Source organism: Aulonocara sp. 'chitande type north' Nkhata Bay, linkage group LG3 (assembly GCF_057382095.1).
Source record: "Aulonocara sp. 'chitande type north' Nkhata Bay isolate Kocher_YH1m ecotype deep benthic linkage group LG3, A_spYH_male_GT1.1, whole genome shotgun sequence".
In the NCBI taxonomy this organism is placed as follows: Eukaryota; Metazoa; Chordata; class Actinopteri; order Cichliformes; family Cichlidae; genus Aulonocara; species Aulonocara sp. 'chitande type north' Nkhata Bay.
The window spans coordinates 33,846,819-33,862,421 of NC_141346.1; the positions used below are offsets into that span (position 1 = coordinate 33,846,819).

Consider the following 15,603-nt stretch of genomic DNA (forward strand, 5'->3'; position numbering starts at 1 on the left):
ATTAAATTTAACGTTAAGATGCTCAAACACTGTTAATCTTTGATCTCTTTATTTGCATGATATTGCTGTAAGCATCACTGTACTGCCACTATAAGACATTTCACTTTGTATACATATGAGGCTTCATATAAATTGTCACTAAACTACAGAGAAATATTTGTTATTTTACACTGTGGTTGAATAACAAATTATAACACACTTAATTCCTGTCGTCAACATTTAATTCTGTTAACAGAAAGCAATGTCAATACTCTTGATAACAAAACTTGAAATTTGTGTACTAGTCCTGGGTTTTATGTTTGTTTGTATTATAGTTTGTCTCATTTTGTCTTATATCATTCTATTCTTGAGTTTTCTTAGTTCTAGGTATATATATATATATATATATATATATATATATATATATATATATATATATATTAGGGGTGCAACGATACACAAAATTCACGGTTCGGTTCGATACTTTGGTGTCACGGTTCGATATTTTTTCGATACAAAAAATGTTCATGCATTTTTAATTTGTCATTTATTAAAATTATAAATATATATTTTAACTCAAAAGTACAGTTTTTAAATTTAACCCTAACCCTTGTGCGTGTTTTTTATTTTGACAGCGAATGCGCACCTGCGGACCACTTATGTGCAGCCCTGGTTATTTAGCTCATCATATTGCAGCCACAGAAATTCTTTTGTCCATGAAACCATAAAGCTGCACTTTCTTTTTGCCTTATAGTCTGATTTGTCATAACTTCTCCATTTTGTGGTAAGCTTTTCTTTGGCTGTCACTTCTTCACCCTGACCTGTCTTATTTGGCTCAGCAGAACTGAAATGCTTTTACACGCTCACTCACATAAGCTCAGCGATTCTCTGCGCGATCAACCTCTCACATGTTTAAGCTGCGGGAGATTTCACTTGTCATGTTTGCATAGTAAGCTAACGATTAATAAGACGATGTCAGAGGAATTGGTGCACAAATTATCATCACTCACAGATCAGTGCTGTCGCTCTCTATACACAGTTCGCACGATTGCAAAGTGAAAGCAAAAAAACAAGCGCAAATTCAAACGCAACTTCAATATGTCACATATTGACAGTGGCTCACCGATGCCAATGACATAATTACCCAGCTACATTTCTGAAAGAATGCAAAAGCATTGACATATATTTTTCCTACAATAGCCCGACGGGCAGGGCAGAGATAGATTTTGGTAGCCCGACTGAAAAAATCGCTAGCTCCGGGACGTCGGGCTAGCGATATTGCAAGCCCTGTATCTGATTGAGGAATCACTCATCTTTGGAAAAGAGAGTTTATTACAGAGAAATGGCTCTTTCCAAAATAAAAGCTATACTATCCGCTTCTTCTGGGCTATATTCTCAGCAGCATAAGGAGAATCATGTGCTAACAGCTGTCTAAATGACTCGGCTAAAGTTAGTAGCATGCTTGTTGTTTTTGTCTTTGCACTAGGATGATGTCGGCGTAAATGTGCAGTCATATTCGTTGTGTTCCCACTAGTGCTTTCAGGTTAATCTCGTTGAAATGACCTTAACGCCACAACACGGCAAATCTCCGTTAACGAGCTACCGCCGATCGCTCCGTGCATGGGGCTAGACAGCAAACACGTTAACGAGCTAACTGCGCTAACACACTAGTTCACACCAATGTAATTGAGCATTGCATGGCACATCCAACATACTGTTTTACTTTAGTCCATGACTCGCTTACCTTCAGGGTCATACGTCACATGAAAACCAAAATAATTCCAAACGCCAGATCTGAATGAGGTTCAATTTGCCTGTTGCAAGTAGAGCTTAACTTCTGTCTCGCTAGCTTGCCCTGCTCTCTTCCTTCTGACTATGCTGTCTGTGTTGAGCGCTCAGTGGATCTGCGCTCGACAGTGCAGCCTAGGCGGAGTAGTCGAACACAGATTCACTGAGCGCTCAACACAGACAGCATCGTCAGAAGGAAAATTGATAAAATAAATTACAAATGTTGTATTGTTCGATACATATGCGTACCGAACCGAAAGCACTGTATCGAACGGTTCAATATCGATACGAATATTGTTGCACCCCTAATATATATATATATATATATATATATATATATATAAAAACACCCAGCACGCCCCTACGGGCGGTTTATCCTTCAAGCTCGGGTCCTCTACCAGAGGCCTGGGAGCTTGAGGGTCCTGCGCAGTATCTTAGCTGTTCCCAGGACTGCGCTCTTCTGGACAGAGATCTCCGATGTTATTCCCGGGATCTGCTGGAGCCACTCGCCTAGCTTGGGAGTCACCGCACCTAGTGCTCCGATTACCACGGGGACCACCATTACCTTCACCCTCCACATCCTCTTGAGCTCTTCTCTGAGCCCTTGGTATTTCTCCAGCTTCTCGTGTTCCTTCTTCCTGATATTGCTGTCATTCGGAACCGCTACATCGATCACTACGGCCGTCTTCTTCTGTTTGTCTACCACCACTATGTCCGGTTGGTTAGCCACCACCATTTTGTCCGTCTGTATCTGGAAGTCCCACAGGATCTTAGCTCGGTCATTCTCCACCACCCTTGGGGGCATCTCCCATTTTGACCTCGGGACTTCCAGGTTATACTCGGCACAGATGTTCCTGTACACTATGCCGGCCACTTGGTTATGGCGTTCCATGTATGCCTTGCCTGCTAGCATCTTGCACCCTGCTGTTATGTGCTGGATTGTCTCTGGGGCATCTTTACACAGCCTGCACCTGGGGTCTTGCCTGGTGTGATAGACCCCAGCCTCTATGGATCTTGTACTCAGAGCTTGTTCTTGTGCTGCCATGATTAGTGCTTCTGTGCTGTCTTTCAGTCCAGCTTTGTCCAGCCACTGGTAGGATTTCTGGATATCAGACACCTCCTCTATCTGCCGGTGGTACATACCGTGCAGGGGCCTGTCCTTCCATTATGGTTCCTCGTCTCCCTCCTCTTTCTTGGGTTTCTGCTGCCTGAGGTATTCACTGAGCACTCGGTCAGTTGGGGCTATATATATATATATATATATATATATATATATATATATATATATATATATATATATATATATATATATATATGCACTTATATATATATATATATATATACACTTATATGTGTGTGTGTGTGTGTGTGTGTGTGTGTGTGTGTGTGTGTGTGTGTGTGTTTATAAATTCCCCGCTCGCCCCTGCTGGCGGTCAATCCTTCAAGCTCGGGTCCTCTACCAAAGGCCTGGGAGCTTGAGGGTCTGGCGCAGTATCTTAGTTGTTCCTAGGACTGCGATCTTCTGGACAGAGATCTCAGATGTTGTTCCTGGGATCTGCTGGAGACACTTGCCTAGTTTGGGAGTCATTGCACCACTGTTACCTTCACCCTCAAAATTTTCTCGAGCTCTTCTCTGAGCCATTGGTATTTCTCGAGCTGCTCGTGTTCCTTCTTTCTGATGTTGTTGTCATTGGGAACCGCTACATCGATTACTATGCCCGTCTTCTGTTTGTCTACCACCACTATGTGGTGAGCATCCTTTTTTTTTTTGGCCCCATACACTCCTCCATTCCTATTCTATTCCTCACTTTATTATTGCTGCAGCAACCCAGTCACTGGAGCAGTGAGCACCTGGACAGCCCTCTGAAAGATGAAGCAAGGCTCCTCTGATGGACTCACAACTGCAAGCCAGGAGTTGCAATCATCTTTGACCAGCTGCCTTAGTTCTAGCGCCAGTAGACTTTGCTTGTCCTGTTGAGCACTCCCAGTCAGATGGGACTGCATGCCCTGTGCTGAAGTCCTACACTCCCTGACCCCGCGGGTCCTGAGCTGCCTGAAGGTATCTATAACTCTATCGTTGTTGCCGTTAGTGTCACATGGTCAGGGAAACAGAACAGGAGCACCAGAAGGTCCCAAAACAAAACATGGGTCCAAAACTAAAAAAAATAAAAAATACTTGAGCCCAAGAAAACAGAGTCCCAAAACCAGTTCAGGGGGCCGGCCCAGAGGCCAACAGCACAAGAGTTCAAAACAGTTCAGTTCAGGAGGCCGACTGTGTGAAAAGCAGCGATGGTGACACCATTATAGGAAATCCGGAGGCCGACCATGCGGAAGGCAGTGGCAGTGACAGAGCAGTCCGGAGGCCGGCCACGCGGCAGGCAGTGGTGACAGAGGTGACCTCGTTCAGGGGGCTGCCCTCGACAGCGATAATGTGCAGCTAGAGGCCTGGAAAGTGGCCGGCAAAGGTGAGGTCGTCCAGGCCAAGCCGGATTTGATGGCGAGACAGAGGCTGGACCAGGCGGGGATGGTGCTGGACCAGGTGAGGATGTGGAAGCAATAGGTGATGGAGCTGCAGGCGATGGCATGGAAGCCATAGATGATGGAGCTGCAGGCGGCGGTGATGGCTGGACGGGCCCCTCGGACCTTCCAACAGAAGCAGGCTGCTGAACGGGCCCCTCGGACCCTCCAGCGGAGACAGACTGCTGAACGGGCCCCTCGGACCCTCCAGCGGAGACAGACTGCTGAACGGGCCCCTCGGACCCTCCAGCGGAGACAGACTGTTGAACGGGCCCTTCGGACCCTCCAGCGGAGACAGACTGTTGAACGGGCCCCTCGGACCCTCCAGCGGAGACAGACTGCTGAACGGGCCCCTTAGCGGGGACACTGGAGTCTGAGCTACAGGTAGCGGGGAAACTGGAGACTGAGCTTCAGGTAGCAGAGCAGGGGACAATGGACAATGGCTTAGTATCATCAGAGCTGGGGTTGTTTCTGGGGTGAAAGCCACAGCTTTAGCAGACTCTGGGATAGCTGATACGGCGTTAACAGGCTCAGAGAGAGTTAATCCAGGCTCAGAAGAAGCAAAAGAAACACAGCCCTTTGTTTCCTCAGAAGTCTTAAAAATACCAACCTGGGAGAGGTCAGTTACTACGAAGGCAGGTAAGCTACGTGTATTAGGTCTCATCAACACACCCCGAACAACTCCAGAAGAAAAAGTCCTGAAGTTCAAACCAGTAATATTGTCCTTTTTACTCACCACAGTCGGCTGCTCTGATATCCCGAGGTCCGACTGTGGTGAGGGGTGTTGACGGCGTGAGTGTCGTTTCCCTTTCGAAGGCTCGGCCGACGGGCCGGGCCGAACAACCTCCATCGGGCCAGGCAGCGAAGCATTAGTTGCTGGGTGGGTGGTAGCCAGTGTTGGGGAGTAATGGAATACATGTACCGCCGTTACGTATTTAAAATACAAAATATGACTAACTGTATTCCGTTACAGTTACCATTTAGAATACAGTTACTTTGTTGAAATAAATGGATTACACTGCGGTACTTTCCTGTTTCATATTGTCGCGGGTCAGGACTGTTTGGGTTTTGTTTGACAGCTACGTTCTTTTGTTCCAGGCGGCAGCGTTACGGTTGCCATGGTTACAGGGCGACACTCTCTCTCTCTCTGCGACTGTGTGTTTCCTGGGTGAGTGAATGCCTTTTTGTTGTTGTTGTTGTGCTAAGCTAACAGGCAGAATGCTACAAGCATAGCTCTAAAGAATGTAGCATCATGGGCAGTGTAGTCCGTGTTGCAGGGAGAATGGACTGCCATACACGTTATGGGTCTGTGAGCGCGAGGAGGGAGAAAAAGGATAGTGGAAAAGTACTAGCAGTCATCAAGCAAAAACGGGAGCTGGAAGCATGTAAATATAATAATAACGACTGCAGCCAAGAGGAGTGCCTGACGAGTCCAGTTGTAAGTAAGCTATTAAGACTCGACTGTACACTGTGTTCGTGTTTTCCTCCGAAAACAATAAGTTCCGTTGGAGCAGCCTTTCAACGCCTCTCTCTGTCTCTCACAAGAAAAGTTGACCCACACAACAAAGTAAAGCTATTTTTCGGCTACGAGCCGACAGGGACCCCGCCGTATTAGTCAGAGGTCCCTTTACTACAGTTCGGAGCCGCGGACCTTCAGTAACAGTAATAAATCACACAGCAATAGTACATTCACGTAGTTGTAAACAGCATGATAATATATTAAGTAATCCAAAGTATTCAGAATACGTTACTGTCATTGAGTAACGTAACGGAATACGTTACAGAATACATTTTGGGGCATGTATTCTGTAATCTGTAATGGAATACATTTTAAAAGTAACCTTCCCAACACTGGTGGTAGCAGCTGCGGGTTGAAAGCGAAGCTCGTTCAGAATGAAATTCTGTGCGAGCAGGTGAAGTGAGCTGAACAGCCTGGGGAGACCGGAAACCAATCGCTGTAGCCGGTTAGCCACAGCTTGCCGAAGTTCTTTCCCCTCATGCTCCAGCCACAAATTAATCAATTTGTCCACAGAGTACACAATATCCTCACGGAGCTCCTTGGGCGATTCAAATGCTGCTGGGTCCATGGATGGCTGGTTTGTACTGTCACGGCCAGCGGGCAAGCCGTTTGAAAATTATTAAAGGACCCAAAATGCAAGCACTGCTTCTGATGAGAGTGAGCTTTATTGAAGTGGATGGCAAACAACGACAAAAGGGTGAGGCTGGCGAGAACAGAACTGACAAACCTAAACTGGCAAAACTAACCTGAAACCAGAATAGAGATGCAGGGAGATAACGCAGACTAGAAAACAAAACACCATATAACGCAGACGAACCAGCAACTGCAATCAGAGGCAGACACAAGGCTTAAATACACAGAAGGATAACGAGGGAATGAGACACAGAAGGAGGGCACAGCTGGGAGTAATTAGACAGTAATTAGACAGGACGGGACAGGGGAAGCGAAACGAAAAAACACTGAACACACTGACCTTCAAAGTAAAACACAAAACACACACACGCAAAGACACAGACTCAGAGACGTGGGCTTAACACAGAGACCTGACGACACTAGAAGCGATATACAGGCAGGGATGACACAAAACAGAGGGAGCACTGAATAAACACTGGGAAACCAAGACACAAATAGTCATAATTCATAATAAAATCCAAAGTAAAAGTACAAAAACCAAAAACACAGGACCGTGACAGTTAGCCTCTGGTCAAAGCTCTTGTGGTGCCTTTTCACCTCCATGTTTTTCATTTGGGAGGTCCCTCCATCCTGATCTCCTCCACACAACCTGAAGCTGGATTTGCATGCCCTGCCAGTGTTTTAACTCATTTGCCTTTGAAGACTATGACCAGTGCTTTAAGTGGCCCAAAAGAGGTGCCGGTACTCTATTCTTTTTCCGCCTCCCCTGAGGTAACAACAACTATATTGAATGGGTTTTATATACAACAGTCAACAGACAACCTTATACAAAATAATAAATCATTTTATTAGTTTGTGGATTTGCTTGAGCTAGAAAGAGCTACTGAACATAAATAAAATGTGCAAAAAGGTATTGAAATTTTTTTTTAACAAAATGTACATAAAATAAATTATAAACTAATTTGTATTTTGCTCTCTCTTGAGTCACTGCTGCTATCAGCAGCAGCAATTGTAAAGTTTTTTTTTAACAAAATGTACATAAAATAAATTATAAACTAATTTGTATTTTGCTCTCTCTCTTGAGTCCCTGCTGGTATCAGCAGCAGCACTTGTAAAGTGTACCTGCAGAGCTTGGTAGTTCTCCCATACTGCTTTCACTGTTCTCTCACTTGAAGCAACCCAACGCACTGATAAAACACGGCCTATCACAAGGAGACGTTGTCCAACATTGTGAGCACTCTCGGTTAACTCCCTTTGGTTTTTTGGTGATGCATGGTAGAGGGAGTAAAGCTGATCTAAGAATATTTTAAAGTGGTTGATTCCTCCTACCTCCTTCAAAACATCACAAACTGCCAGTTCCAGTCTGTGATTGGAACAATGCCAGACAAACAGGTAAGGGAATTTGGAACAAAGCTGCGCAGCAACTCCTGCTTTCCTCCCAAGCATCACTGAGGCTCCATCACAAGCAAATGCCAACAAATGTTCCTGTAGGTAGTGAGGGTCAAAGCCATTATTATGAAGACATCCTAACAGTGCTTCAGTGATGTCCTTTGCTGTGGTCCCCTGCAGCTCAATCAGTTCAAAAAATATTGTGTCTGGATTTTCAGTGGAAATAGCTGACCGCAGGCACACGACAAGCACAGACTTTCCACTTACTGTAGTGGATTCATCAATGAGCACACGCAATTTTCTTTCATTCATCACTATGTCATTGACTACCTTCTTTTTCATTTCAGCTGCAATGTGATCCAGTATATTTGCACATGAGTTATTAGAGTACAAAACTCTGCCCATCTTGACACCATTTAAGACTTGCAACTGGACATCTATTGGCATGTCTGTAAAGGGACGCCCATGCTTGCCAATCTTATAAGCTGTTCTAAACACATTGAAGTTGAAGCGTAGTCAGCCTTTCTCATATCTTCAATGTGTTTTTGCATTGTATTTTGTGTTGCCTTCTCTTTTATTTCAACTGCTTTCTTGTGATAAATTGAGTCTCTGTGCTCTTTTATTTTCTTTCGTAGTGAGTTTTGTTGTGCAGCCTTGTCCCTTCCAAAAGACGAGATTAAGCACCCACTCCACTCCTGCGACACTCTCTGCCCTTGCTGCATGTCCACGCGAGCACAAACTTGACTACACACACTACAACCCAACTTTTGATTTCTGCTGATCAGCCACTTGTAATTTGTGGAGAAATACCGGACTTGTGCTTGGGACCAACATTCTGGCCACTCATGCTCGCTAACGCGGCTGTTGTCATCGGTAGAAATGGTGTCATTCTCGTCCTCGTCGTCGCAAAAAGTGCCGTCGTCCGCGGCTGCGGCACTAGTGCAGCTTTCATTAGCTTGCGTCTGACCTGCAGCGATATCATTCTGGCTCGGTGGGGTGTCAGCCAGCGAGTCCTCTGATTCTGACCTTGTTCTTTTACTACTCAGAGTCTGAAGCCAGGAGAGCATATTAAGTGTTCATTGTTTTTGTATTTTAACCGAGCAGCTGTTTGCGCGTTTTACACACCCTCTCCGGACCACGTTGAGTTGTTGACATGACAACGGCAAAAGCGACGCATGCGCTTTTCACTTGTAAAACACATTGGTGTATGGGTAATGTAGTCTCTGCTCTCGGTGGGACGAATTAGGAAGCGTGCTTGTGAAGGGCGCTCTGAAAAGCGGCAGCGCAGCCAAACGATTATAACAGATGTGCAAATGAGAGTACCGGTACGCTAAAAGCACGTTCTGGGCGCATGGAGAGGTGGCGGTACTCTCAAGAGCTATATTTAGAAGTGGCGGTACTGAGTACCGGCGCGTACCGGCCCACTTAAAGCACTGACTATGACTATACAAATAATTGTGAAAACAAGAAATTATTTTTTACAATATTTGGCATTCTGTGGATATATCTCACCTAAACAGATGCCACCAGTGTTGTGATAGTGCCCATAGTTGTTTGAACAGTATTACTTAAAATAGGATTAGGGTTAGTATCTAAACGTTTTCTCACCTGAACAAATGACACCAGCATCCTCACCATGTCCACAGTTGTGTGATCCAAATCCACTGTGCTGACACTGAGTTAGAGAACTTTCACTTCCTGAACAGACCACGTCATCAAGCCAAATCTGTCCAGTTCCTTGACCAAAGTAAGCTAAATGAGGAGCTTGTAGTGCAGACCCACAGTTTAACTGTCTGCAAACCACCTCAGCATCATTTAAGTCCCAGCCATCATCACAGACTGTTCCCCAGATGTTATTGTGATAAACTTCAACTCTTCCAGAGCACCGAGTCGATCCAGACCCACCTAATCGGATGGGCACACCTGAAAAAAAAAACCAAAAACAGAAAAGATAGGAACATAAAGGACTTGTAATGTTCATCTATAGTTGTATGTAAATATAAAGTACAAACTGACTGATCAGATGTGATTTTGCATAAAATCATGTGTATTTACGAGATATAAACCTTGAAAATTTTACACATATTGTGTGTCCTCCTGGTCTCAGGTTACCTTATCTGTTTTAACTCAATTGCCTTTTATATATTTCTAGTATTTGGCATGCCTTGGATGAGAAAAATATATCTTAACAGAACAGATGACGCCAGCATTATTATTGTGCCCACAGTTATGTGTGACACAACTCATGTATGTCACACAAGAGGATAATGACCTAAAAACGTTTTCTCACCTGAACAAATGACACCAGCATCCTCACCATGTACACAGTTGTGTGATCCAAATCCACGGTGTTGACACTCAGTTAAAGAACTTTCACTTCCTGAACAGACCACGTCATCAAGCCAAATTTGTCCAGTTCCTTGACCAAAGTAAGCTAATTGAGGAGCTTGTAGTGCAGACCCACAGTTTAACTGTCTGCAAACCACCTCAGCAGCATTTAAGTCCCAGCCATCATCACAGACTGTTCCCCAGATGTTATTGTGATAAACTTCAACTCTGCCAGAGCATCGAGTCGATCCAGACCCAGCCAATAAAATGGGCACACCTGCAAACAAAACACAGAAAAGATATGTTGTGAATATAAGATTCAGAAGTTGTAATATTGTAAATTGTAACTGTAAATTTTAAAGTGGTAGGATGGCTCCGTTAACAGTGAAGTTTAAAAAAGAAAAGTTAACAGATGGAAATTAAACTAATTCCAAAGTCAATAGAAGCTGCTTAAATTTCCCAGTATTAGTTAGCTTTCACTAATTCTAAAAGAAAATAATGTGTTTGTGTTATTTTAGCCAACATATAATTGGTGCAGGCATACATTTGGTTTACATTGTAGAAAGAATGCCATGGGTGTGTTCAGCTGTTATATCTGCCAAATGGTAAATGGCCTGTATTTATATAGCGCTTTACTAGTCCCTAAGGATCCCAAAGCGCTTTACATATCCAGTCATCCACACATTCACACACATTCACACACAAAGGTAGGTACTTTGATGAGTCAATAGAATACATTTAAAAAAAAAACTTCAGTGGTTTATTAAGTCTATTCTTTCATTTCAGCGTATGAAATGAAACAACAGAAAAAGGTATCTTGAAAAAGTATAAGGGGCTTGGAAAGAAAAGCGTCTGGACACAAAGATGACCTGGATGACTGAAAACCTTCATAGACATATTCTGAAAAAGGTACCTGTCAAATATGTTACAACACAATAACTAACTCAAACTGGATCCTGCTTTTTTCTTGTTATTCGTTTTAAATTGTTTTACATATTTTCATTGGTATTTTGTTGTTTGATTCTTTATGTTATTTCAGTGTAAATGGATAAGTTTATGAATATAAATATTATCAGAGATGATAGCTTTTTGCCAAATTTAGTTGTTTTTAAAAAATTTTATATTTTACAAGATTTCTATTTTTTGCAGCACTCTGTTCCATGTTAACTACTACTACTAAACCATATAAATAATCCCATAATCTACATAATCAGCTGTAGAGCTAGAGCCAAAAGACAATTTTCATCTAGTCTAGGCTATCCAACTCCCTCATCTGAATTATAACAGAGTTTGTGAGGACTGCAGAACATCCACTATGAGACAAATGACCCATGATTTAACTACAAGACCTGAAAAGAACTAAAAGAAAATCATTTTCATCTTTACATGCAAACACAGACATACACACAACAGGTATCTCTTATATTAAAAGTTCCTATTCTCTATATGGCAAGCTCTATGGCTACACTGTAGCTTTCAAAAATCTTTAGACTGTGCTGGTGCTCTTCACTTGTTATGGTTAATTGCTCCAATTAGTTAACTTTAGATTGTTACTGACAGTGATAAACAGTGATCCCCTGCTTCTTAGAAAAGGGGGACACAATCTCCAAAGTGTCCTTAAGTAGTAGTATAGGTGTTAAAGATAGCAAATGAAGGAATAAAGACATTTAATCCCCAGTTTTCTTTTGCTCAAACCAATGAGATTAGTACTGCCTCCCTTTTTATTTTCTTTTTCTTTTTTTTTTTTTTTTTAGCTCAGCAGAGAAAACAGCTAAGGTTGAAACTAAACTTGAAACTTGCTCTTAGATATTATAAATACAAATATCCTTACCAGACATCTGTGCATGGCCATCTGAAAAATAAAGGAGAAAATGATTATTAAAAAAAAAGTTAAACCAGTGTACTGCACATCATGATTTACATTTTGAAGCATTAGTCAGACAGAAAGTAAATACCTGAAAAGTCAACTTGGATCTACACTGCCTTTGCTTATTTCCTCAAACTTTCAGAATTGTTTACCTGAACATTTTGGGAAAAGGGGCAGTCCAAATTATAATGATGTTGAATTGGTCAAAAATGCACTGTCATAAGTGCTATATATAAAGTATATATGAACTTTGCTTGCTCACTACCCAAACATCAAGTGAAAACAAACATTTAGTGAAGACTTTTGTTTTGCACACTTTTCCCTGTGCGTTCTCTCTATGAATATGCAGGGTTACAATGATCAGTTTCAACATCTTAACGGGTATTATAATAATGTTACAGCTGTACAGCACATTGTTAACCATTTGGGAACAATACCCATTTATAAAGACCAACAGCAACTTGAGAGTTAACAAACCATGTAATTAACCAGTTAGTAAACATTGTTAACACTAAGCTAAAACCTGTTTGATGTTTAATGATCAAGTTGTACTTTATCAGTAGTAGTTAACATCATGTCACTGAACCCGGCCCTCTCAGTGAGCACATAGTTACTCTCTACTACATTTCTATTTGTCAGTACAAAAAATATAATAAATAACCGAATTAACTTGAAATGTTTACATTACTATTGCTTAAATATTTCAAACAGAAAAAGTTTTGGAAAGAAAAGGGGACACGAACTGCTGGCTGGACAGAAAATGCATTAGCAGAAAATTGACAAAATGATAAATAAAGTGCTGTGGATCACATCAGATACAGGGACTTTACTGATCTGATCTACATTATAAAGTGAAACATAGTCCTGCTTTCACCTCTAGGTATTTGCTTTTTTACCAGGTGGATTTTTTGACTCTCTTTCTTATCTTGGATCCATCTACAAGCAGGCTACCAAGTGGGCTGCTTTGAAGTATAGTAGAGTACTTTTAATTACAACAGTTCTTAAAATCTGTACAGCTGAACCTTAAATTAACATTGTACTCTGTCCAGTCTTCATATAAAATAGGTCATGAGAAACAAAATCGAATTTCTTTCTCACCTTTGCATGAGAGAATGATCGTCACAAAGAAACAGCCGACAAACTGTTGGAGAGCCATTGTTAGCCACACCAGTCTGAATTTGACTTTTTGACTTTTAAATATGTATGCTGAGCCCCTCCCACAGACCATTTACTGTTGGACACAGGCTGTCCCAAATGGCCTTCCCATCACTAAGCAATGAATGAACATACATATAAAACAAGGTAACAAATCAAAGGACTTGATACTTGAATTTGAGGACATTGCATATTTATACAAAAATTGCATACAGTTTGCATGCAAAGAATGCATTTAAAAACCTGTTAAAGATGAAAGAAAATTAAACACAGATACAGACCACAATTCTGAAACAAAATCTTCCAGGGTTGCTTTCTTCATCTAACAGTTTGCTGTTGGTCTGAATAAAAAAACAAACTATTTACTTAACAATATGCATGGCTTATTGCTGTGACACATTAACATGGTTTCTGTGGTGGGTGGGGCCCATGGCTCAGCTGCAGGGAGAGGGTATTGCAGTGGCTTTGCAGGGCAGTGTCAGAGGAGGCTGGTTGGGTGGCTGATTGAGTCCCGGTGTCTGGCAGAGGAGGCAAAAAAAGAAAAGCAATGAAAACAAAGAGTACTGAATTGCAGTCTGAGTCCTGTGTATGTGAGTTGTGCTGGATGTCTTTTGTCGCGTGTTCGGAATATTGAGGATGAGAACAAAACAACGAAGGTCCAGAAGAGTTAGGTCAAACGATGATTTTAATGAACACACGTGTGGGGAGATGAACACTGCAAAATATCAGCTGTAGATCTCCGCCCAATAATACACAAGCAGTTGTTTTTATAGCATCAGGGTATTATTTATGACGCCCCCTCATGTGTCAAAGCAGATACAATACATGCATAACTTTCTGGTAACGACTTTTGACACAGTTTGAAAAGAACATTTTCTTCGCCTCCAAGCCAGGTGCTTCCTGTAGCTCGTCTCGCTCTTGCTTCTCCAAAACCTCAGATGCATGCTCTGCAACAAAACTGTCAATTCTGCAGGCCAAAAATGCAGTTGCAAGCTTGCAAAATATGTCTGAACTCTTACCTAGAAATGAATCTACCTAAGATGTGTGTGTATGTGTCTCCCGACCTCAATTGCACTGTTTCACCTCTCACCTCGCCTACTAAAACTCACAACCAGACAGAGGCCACTCTCATATGTGTAACAATCTGACTAAAACTATATATGTATATGTTGAATAAATGCTTTAATTAAATGCCACTACTCAAAGCTTAATAAATGGTAAAAAATGGTAAATGGCCTGCATTTGTATAGTGCTTTACTTAGTCTCTAAGGACCTCAAAGCGCTTTACACTACATTCAGTCATCCACCCATTCACACACACATTCACACACTGGCAATGGCAAGTTACATTGTAGCCACAGCTGCCCTGGGGCGCACTGACAGAGGCGAGGCTGCCGGACACTGGCGCCACCGGGCCCTCTGACCACCACCAGTAGGCAAACAAAGTTAATAATATAAAATAATAAAAAGAATATAAACGAATAACGGACAATAATGAATATCCTGGTTATTTAAATAGCCTCGTCCAGACAGCTCCTCAAAATAACCACCAAAAAATGCACACTTTACAGAGGAAACAAAGACATTTTAGAAGTACACTTCCTGACTTATTCTGAGTCATCTGTTACCAAGCAAACTCAAACGCAGCATGTTGCCGAATACACTCAGGCCTCTGCTCAGCTACTATTTTACTGTAAGATTAACCTTCTAAGCTCCACGTCACTCATACTCTTCTTAGTTTCACTTTTGCAAGCACGCTCTGCAAAAGCATGCAGTTTCCTGTCTACTTTGGCACAGAGTGTACTCAGAGTTGAGCCTTCCTTTTATAACCCAATATAATCAGCATATAAGCATTTAAGATTATAGATTTAACTCAACAGTTTAAAGTGGTTATAACTGCACCCGTAATAAAGGCTAATTGGGTGCCAATATGTTTAAACATCTGAATGCAATATCAATGCTGTAGAATATCTTATTAATGCAATGGTAATGATGATAGTTATGAATAGTAGCAGTAAAATAATTTCCCTGATCCCCACACTTTGTAACCCTGAGTGTTACAATATAATTTTGACATTTTCTGTCAATTCTTGAATGTTTTGGTTTTTTTTTTAGCTAAATATCCATCAGGTAAAAAGTCCATTGGTAGAAAATTATATCACTGTAATGGATGAGACAAAATGCTGCTGGTTTGGAAGTTTACAAAATGCTCAACAAAATTTTTTTTTAAAGTCAGTGTAGTTGGATTTAGTAAGATTCAAAGCACTTCAGTATTGAGGGAAAGTGCTACATTGGACATAAATTGGGTGGAGGGTATTATTACACACTTCAGTTGACCAAACTTTTCCTGCTAAAGTTTGTGTCAGGGTGTGGTCTGCAGCTTGGCTGCGGGGGAAGGGTGGTGCAATGGGTTCAGGGGGTGAGTGCC

The 15,603-nt window shown here is 41.9% G+C and overlaps 1 protein-coding gene across 1 annotated transcript in view; it reads right to left on the reverse strand.

Annotated features, from left to right (window-relative positions):
- LOC147335260 (scavenger receptor cysteine-rich domain-containing protein DMBT1-like) overlaps positions 1 to 13,176 on the reverse strand; it is a 48,292-nt gene extending 35,116 nt beyond the window's left edge. Inside the window, exons 1-3 of the mRNA XM_086286050.1 lie at positions 13,119 to 13,176; positions 10,116 to 10,430; positions 9,434 to 9,748 (exon numbers count right to left, since the gene is read on the reverse strand). Coding sequence (XP_086142176.1) covers positions 9,434 to 9,748; positions 10,116 to 10,430; positions 13,119 to 13,176 — 688 coding nt within the window. The remainder of the gene's footprint in view (positions 1 to 9,433; positions 9,749 to 10,115; positions 10,431 to 13,118) is intronic.
- Between the last annotated feature and the right edge of the window lie 2,427 nt (positions 13,177 to 15,603).